We start from the raw sequence: 8,461 nt of genomic DNA, 5'->3' as shown, positions 1-8,461 counted from the left end.
AGGTAGGTGACTGCACCACCTCTGGAGGGAGTTTATTCCACAGCCTGGACACCCTAACTGTGAAGACATTTTTCCTAGTGTTAAGCCTGAAATGGTCTTCTAGGAGTTTGTGGCCATTACTTCTGGTTTTCCTCAAGAGTGTCTTGGTAAACAGTTGTTCGCCAAGCCCTTGATGTATTCCCCTGATGTAGCAGTAAGCTGCTACCAAGTCCCCTCTCAGCCTTTGGTCATCGGTGAACTTGGCCAGTGAGCTCTTCACCCCCACATCCAAATCATTGATAAAGATATTGAAAAGAACTGGACCAAGCATGGACCCCTGGAGGACACCACTGGCCACTTCTCGCCAGGACAGCACAGATCCGTTCATTAGCACTCTCTGGGTCCTACCCCGCAGCCAGCTTCCTCCCACCTAACTAACAACAAGCAGTTAAGCCCGCAATCCTCCAATATTCCCATGAGAACATCGTGGGATACCAGATCAAAGGCCTTTTGTTACCCTCCACTGCACTCTCTCCAATTTCTCCACATCCTTTCTGTAGTGGGGTGCCCAAAACGGAACGCAGTACTCCAGATGTGGCCTCCCCAGTGCTGAATAGTACTTGTGTCAGACAGTACTATCCTAGAGAGGAGTTAATTAGTTTACTCCAGTATAATATTGCCACACATGTAGACAGTGATGCTTTACTAGGGAGATACTTAGTGAACTTGGCAGTAAAGCACACATGTAGATCCACCCCCCACCCCCTGTGTGTGAATTTGGACAAGTCACTGAATCGGGCCATAACTTGCCACAGGGGTGTGAGGAAGATAAGTCTGTCGATAAGCTCTGAGGATCTGAGCCATTAAGCTATTGATCTATCAGATTAACAGGTGCAAGCCATTTTAAACAACCCATTTTACAGATATAACAATTCAAAGGATAATTCTAATCAATTGTCATGTTAAGAATGAATGTTAGAAAGGTACTCTGAGGTACCCAACCAGATGAATAACAAGTATTTTTGGTGATGGAAAGAGAATCTAAGGGTACAAACAGAAGTGCAGCTCCCCGCTGTAACAGAGAAAACTTTGCAGGAAGCGTTCTGAGTTACAACGATCTTTTTGCCCATGAAAGGTTAGAGCTACTACTGACAAACACTGCCAATGGAAGGAACCAGCTCTTAGCAACAAGCCCAGGCCCAGGCTGTGACTACATCAAAGGTCATCAAAGGCTACTGATTTACCAGCATCTGGTCATCTTCTTTTGTATAGTGTCAGTTATCAACTTCCAAATCTATGAGCCACTGTCTGGTATTATCACTCAATATATGGATTCCATCTACCCGTTCTGGGCATTCGTAGAGATTGCAGCTTTCAGTTAAATGCTGTGCTGTTTATTGGATTCTGCACTCACACAGGGGACTATCCAAAGTGTTCATCTTGTGAAGGGTTGTTCTGAAGCATCCATATTTAGATCTCAATCTGTTCAGCTTGGCCCACACTCTCTGTCACGGTCATGCCCCAGTGGGGGCTTGTTTGGTGTTGGTAAAAAACACTGTAGAAATAGGTCTGACCTTTCCCAGTGGTGGGCCCACTCTTTTGCTGCCTGTAGGCTTGCTTCAGTATCCCTAATGTCTTCCAGGAGCTTCTGGGCTTCATATAGAAATGGTTTACAACTTTTAAGTTGCTTAAGCCTCCATCTGTTTGGGTCTTTAGTTTGGAGTTGATAGAGCAGGTGATTTTCATCATCTCTTGCCTCTATTGTCAGTAATGATGTTAGGGTCTGTCTTCCATGTCACTTGGTCTAATACCCAAAAATACAGGAAGTACATGTTTGTGTATAAGTTGTGCAGCCAGTTATGAGTCTCAGCACACTGTTAAGTATAGTGTTGAGCTTTTTAGTATGACAACTTCTGGACCATGCAGGAGCACAATATTCTGTTGTAGCGTATACCGTTGTAAGTGCAGTGGTTCTGAGCACTGTGAAGTTGGCACTCCGTATCATGCTGGCTAAACATCTTAAGGGAATTACCCATGTAGAGACTTTACTACAGACCTTTTAAGTGTGGTGTTAGGTGACAGAACAGTATAATGTGACTCGTAGGTAGGTTGGGGTATGCTCATAGGGAAGGATGTGGTTGCCTATGCTGATACTCAGCATGCTCTTGGCTTGACAATTATTCAGGTGGAAGAATAATGATACTGATTTATTGATGTTCAACTTTAAGTGCCATTTGTGGAGTCAGTGATGAGATCCATGTCAGTACTCAGTACCTTTTCAAGTTTTGTCATGTGTATTTCCTGGGCTACTATGGCAACATTGTCAACATAAATGTATTGCTTAGGTGTTGTATGCGGGAAGGCTGAGATATATACATTGAAAAGTATTGGTGCTAACACTGACCCTTGGAGGACTCCATTCTTCAGGGTTCCTTGTCTGGAAGTGATTTTGAATGATCTTCTGGAGATCGTGTTCATGATGACAGCGCATAGCTTGCAGTCAGGCATCATGGAGTGCAATTTATATTTGAGGCTTTGATGCCACGGCAGTGTCATAGGTGGCTGTAAAATCAATAAAGACCATACCTATTTTCTGCCTCATTTCAAATCTGTTTTCTATGTTGGATATAAGTAATGTAACTTGGTCAGTGGTATACTGCTGTTTCTGAAAGCCAGCTTTTTCTTTTGGGAGCTAGGGATCGATGATGTTCTCTGTTCTATTCAGGATGATGCTCTGCATCACATGAGTTTGCATGCAACCCAGAATAGTGAGCTAGGTCATTAGCTCTTTGGATCCTCTGGTCATTCATTGAATTTCAGGATAGCACTGATATCAGCCTTTCTCTACATTTTTGGAAGTCTATTACTTTCTAGGCATTTATACATGAATTTCTGAAGCCATCTTTACACTGTGGTTCCAAGCTTCATAACATAGTCTGTAAATATCTTATCTGAACCAGCAGGCTTGCCAGTCTTGATCGCTTTAATAACTGTGTCAAACTCATTGTCAGAGATGGGGGCAGTTACATTAAGATTGGTGGTGGGTGATCTAAGTTGTTCATGAGTCAGATCTGTAATCATTTCTCTGTGTTGCTTGCTTGAGTACTGGCTGTTGTTGCAGTGTTTTTGCGATGGAGTTTGCTGACACAGGGCAATGTCTTTTTTTTATACCTTTGCCTGTAAGGCGGTTAATGGCGCACCATGCTTGTCTACTCAAGTGAGTCATATCCAGTCCTACACAGTCTCTAAGTCTACTCCAGTGAGTCATACGCAGTCTCTATGTTCACCTCCATCTTTTCCTCTCCTTGAAGCTAGGCACCACTAACTCTGCTGTCAGTTTTTTTTGATATGCCTGGCATTGGCAACAGCAGTCTCCTCCTCCTTCCAATTTAAACAAGGACACATTAAAATCAGTGTTAGTATGGGCCCCTCCATCCCCTCAAATTCATCCCCCACCTCAGAATGGGCCCTTGAACATGGCAACAAGATGGGGTGTTGGGAAGAGAATGCCTGTGTTGCCATGTCTCAGTTCAGGAGCTGCAACATGCTTGTGCTTTCTGCAAGGCAGGTTTCTTCTCCCTAGAATCATCCCCCAGCAACTGCCATCACTTTCCTTGCACCAGGGAAGCTGCAGACTTGAACTAATCTATAAGTTTAATCTAGTAGTTACTTTACCACACCAAATCTTTGTAGGGTTTCTTCGAAGGAGCTGCCCAAACCAATGGTAAGACCAACATGTTAAGCAAAATGTAGAATCCAGCTGCTGTATAGATTCTTTACTGTTGTTATGGAACAGCTGGAGTAATGATAACAGGTAGCGTAGGGGTTGTGAAAGCATTAACATTACCCCCTCATGTTCTGAAAGCCATTCTCTTGTTTGAGTAACATTTTCTGGCTTTGAGCTCTGCCCAAAGGTGATTTTAAAATATACTGAGAATGATTTGGCTGATTTTATAGCAGGAGAAAAATCTAATATATATAAAATACATTATATATATAATATAATCCATTATATTATATAAATAATTATATATATTATTAATTATATAATATAGTATATTAGTGTGCTGTTTAATATATATTAATAATATATTATATTAGTGTTGTTGTTTAAAATTATATATATTTATATATATATATATATATATACACACACACCAATATCTGGGCAGGAATCAGTCCTTTGCAAAATGAAGTGCATTTACCAGTTCACTTCAAAATTAGGAAAAATTATGAAGCTTTGAAAACCAACCACACTCCAATCATTTTGAACAGTAGCAGTGTTTTGGGGGTATTTTTTTACAACAATCTGTTGACCTTTGGAAGGATGGCAAATTGGACTGTGTTTGCATATACAACTTACTTATTGGTATAGTTAAAAATGCACATTGTCATAAGAAGTCAAATGTCTGTCCTTAATCATTTTACCTATCGTTTACCTACTATTCCAACCTATGGTTAGGCAACATCAGACAATGAAACATTTTTCTCTATTCCTCAGGGTGCTTACTTTGTAAACAGAGTTTAATTAATCTGACTTGCTTCATTTTACCTAATTTGACTGCAAATTATGTCTAGTCAAATCTACTGTCTCTTCCTGTTTTTGTGGATCTTTTTTTCAGAAAGCAACAAATTATAGTAACATAAAAAAACCTGCCAGATACAGCAGGAGTCTCCTGCAGGAGTGCATCTTCCATATTTATTTCAATAATGATAAAAGGAAAGTATCATTGTCAATCCCCTTTCTCCACCAAAAAAAAAAAGAAAGGGCAAGGAGATCTGGCAACTCACATAGTACCTGACCCTACTTGTAACTTCTATTTTCAAATCTGGCTAAATGAAAAGTTAACAGCATCCGTTTAAAAAATACATCTCCTAACAGGCACAAAAATGAGGTGTAATTGATACAGAAGTTTACTGCAGTGAAGGAGAGCGGGGATCATATGGGATAAGCCAGTGAAGCAATTCAGATATGGAAGTGGCATCCTCAAGCAGCTACCCTTGATCCCACGCTCACTGCAGTCCATAGTCAAATTCCTACGTGCTTTACATGGTCAAGGATTGTAGCCCTGAACTGCAAGACTCTTTTCAGTGCTTTGGAAGGAATGAAGGACATGAAAGGGGAAAGCAGGGGAACCAGGAAGGAGGAGCTGTCATGAGACAGTGTGAAACATTTTCTCACCTTGAGTGATTAAAACACCTCTAAGGGTCTGGATACACAGCACACTGACACCACTGTTACTTGCCTTTTCACAGGGGTGAACAAGGAATGGACACACAATGTGACTTAAGACGGAGTGGTTAAATACCAAGAGCCCTGTAACATCCGATGTACTGCCTTTGTTTAAGCACTGGCATTGGCAGGAAACCACATACTCCCACCACCGCCCTTGGGTATGGCACCTGCCCCCTGCATTCAGATATCTTTGCAACCTTTCAACCATTTCAATTTCCTGCTCTCCATTATCAGTCACAGAACCAGCTCGCCAGATCAACTGACTGAGCAGTCTGGCCTCTTTTTCCTGTGCCGCAGCTTAACTCACATGTTTGGCTCTCTCTTTTTCTGCTTTCTTGTTTGTTTGTTCCTCTAGGGAAAGTCTCTGGCGGGCAAGCGCCTCACAGGCCTGATGCAGTCCTCCTGACAGCTTCAGCTGAGCGAGCCATTGCTGACAACCCTGACGAACAGCTGCGCTCAACCTCCGCAGAGGATGTTTCATTTTGGGGAGAATGGGTCACAGTGAGAGAAAAAGAATGAGCGCAGAGGGGAGAAAAAAAGAGAGCAAGATGGAGAGATCGGCTCACTGGAGGTTCCTCTTTTCATAGTTTACATCAACACTTTCTTACTTGTACAGCTTTATAACAGCACTGAGTTCTCTAAAGGTACTTTGCTTCCTACTTGGTTTTGGAGGAGCACGCTGCACTGTATACAGAAGGTCAACAAGGCAGAGGGCTTAGTATCTTATTATTTAAGGAACCAGTCCTAACTGCAACCTAGAGAAAGAAGAGCTGAGCAACATCAGTATTATCCCTTCATCTCTTCTCTCCCTGGTACAAACACGGCTGTAACTGAAACCACTCTTGTCCCCACCACCCACTTGTTCCCTTTCTTGTGGCCATCTGGATCCAATAAAATATCTACCAGAAGCTGCTTCTCCTGCTCAGAACAAAATGTCTAATTCATTTCTGCTGCAGACGGAAGCAATTTCTTTGACTTGATATTTTTTTTTGTTTCCTCTCCTGTTTTAAAATAATGGTGGGAAAAGCACTTCTTTTGGCCCGCTGTCCTCTCAAGGGCAGGTGGCAAAAGTGCATGGCCAGATCCTCAGCTGAAGTCAGTGGACCTTAACTAATTCACACCAGCTGATGATCCAGCCCACAGAGTCAAACTGATCACAGTGTAAATCCTCTGACTTACTGGAGTTACTCTGCATGCACATCAGTGCGAATGTGACTCTACCCAGTGGTCACCGGGCAATGTTTGAGATGTATAATACACATGTGCACACACACATCACCACACAGACACACACATGCATAAAGTATTTAAAGGTATTATACTGTATTTGCTTTCCTATTTATTTAAAGATTTTTCTATGCTTATGCAATGATTATTTTTCAAGTTTTATTCTAAATGGATTGAATTGAACCTCTTAGGGAAAACACCAAATCCCTTCAAACATAGAAGGTGAAGTCTGCCCTTGTTTCTTCAGGTGACACTGTGTTGACTTAATTGCAATTACCCAAAATTCACATGGGTGTAACTGAGAGCAATATTCATCCTTTAGAGAGGGGAAGCTCATAGGGTTGGAGGTGGGTCAGAAGACTGTTCTGAATCAGGCAGGGGTTTGGGTGCCAGATGACTCTTTCTAAACAATAATGGACACTATCTTGCATTCTCAGATATGTCACTCTAGTGGGAAGTGCCATTTCTAAGAATGAAATGACAGCGTAAGGAAAAAGGGAATTGGATGAAGCATTGTGTAATATCAAGCCTAAGCGTACAGTTTGAAAAGTGAAACAATAGGCTTCCCAAAACTGTTCTTAGTAAGATCTGAGGGATATGTCAGGGAGGCAAAGGAGGGAGGAGGCAGTGAGGAAGGATTTGAAAGAACTAACTGAAGTAAAGATATGTATTTGTCTAATAATAAAATCCAAGTCTAATAGCTGCAGAAGTATAAAGCAACCTGTATTCACTTGCAGCATATTGTCAAGATATAAAACCTCCCCAAAACCAACCATTTCCAAATGTGACTGAACTACTTAGCTTCATAAAACACTGCCTTATAAACAATGAGCTATTTTGAAGTTCGTGAACCAGCAAGTGGTTCAGAACTGGATCATACAGAAGAGCACATCTGCTGACTTTCATTCCTACCAAGGCAAGTTCTCTTTTTGTGCCCCTGGTAAAAAAAATCTGTCATAGGTCCAATCCTGCATTCTTAATTAAGCAAAACTGTCTATCTATGTATATCTAGCTGGCTAACCATTATGTACTTCTGAAGCATGTCACCCCAGTATCCAGTGTAAAAATTAAGATACCACCATTTCTATCAAAAAAAAGATTTCCCATTCCTTCCTTCCTTAGTGAAATGAAATGTCCCACAAGCACTTCTTATGTCTTCCAGGTAGCTCCTGCTAGCTTGCAGGATACATCAGTGGAACTTTTGCTTAGGCGAGTTTGGATGAGGCGCTTTGCCTGTGAGAGTGCATGGTAGAATTTGGAAAAGTGATATTTGATATTAAATAGTATGCTAACCTAGATCTTGAAACTGAACTCTTCCAACTTTACAGAAATGCTACATATCCGCATGTATGTGCTGATGGCCTCACACCCTTTGGATGATGTTTGGCCACCCCAAAAAATCCTACATAATTCTTCCCCATGTCTGGTTTCTGTCCACTTTTCACCCACTCAGCATGGGCACAAACAACTCAGTGTCTAGCCACATGCTCTCATGTCTGCCTTCCAAGCCATTCCGCTTGAAAATAAATGGCCAGTTGTTTCCAGAGTGTGGGTGATGATTTTTCTGTGAAGAACCCAACATCACTGGCACACACCACTGGAGTTTGATAAAAACCACTCTTTCTTATGCCCCAAACTAATAATACCTTTGTATGACAGCTACTGCATGGTCTGTGGACAGAGGCATCTCAGTCCTGCCCCCTGCACTAGCATGACATTACCAGTCAGTCCCCACAGAGTGTTGACAAGGAGGATGTCTATGGAAAAAAAGTCATTGAGCACATCTGTGTTTTCAACAAAGAGCAGGAGAGGAGGGCCATGTCTGTTTTTATGACCCCTTATTCTCACTGGATTCCTGCCCCAGAAAGATGGGTCCTAAAAGTGTGTGAAGCTGGAGCAGCTGAGCAAAGGTACTCTGCCCCACTGGACACATGCAATGCCTACAGACAAGGGTGGGGAGTGCTCTCCTTACACTTGCTGGTGAGCCCAGATGTTAGCAAATATGGAGGGAGGAGGGAA

The 8,461-nt window shown here is 42.0% G+C and overlaps 1 protein-coding gene across 1 annotated transcript in view; it reads left to right on the top strand.

The window, feature by feature from the left end:
- The window catches only part of RGS6 (regulator of G-protein signaling 6), a 772,987-nt gene extending 766,867 nt beyond the window's left edge, over positions 1-6,120 (top strand). The window contains exon 19 of the mRNA XM_019519132.1: positions 5,571-6,120. Within this exon, the coding sequence (XP_019374677.1) occupies positions 5,571-5,734 (164 nt within the window). The 3' untranslated portion in view covers positions 5,735-6,120. The remainder of the gene's footprint in view (positions 1-5,570) is intronic.
- The last annotated feature ends 2,341 nt before the right edge of the window (positions 6,121-8,461 follow it).

Source organism: Gavialis gangeticus, unplaced genomic scaffold, assembly GCF_001723915.1.
Source record: "Gavialis gangeticus isolate Ggan-Ray unplaced genomic scaffold, GavGan_comp1, whole genome shotgun sequence".
NCBI lineage: Eukaryota > Metazoa > Chordata > Crocodylia > Gavialidae > Gavialis > Gavialis gangeticus.
Note: the sequence above shows the minus strand (reverse complement) of the source record. Positions and strands in the feature narration are given on the sequence as shown.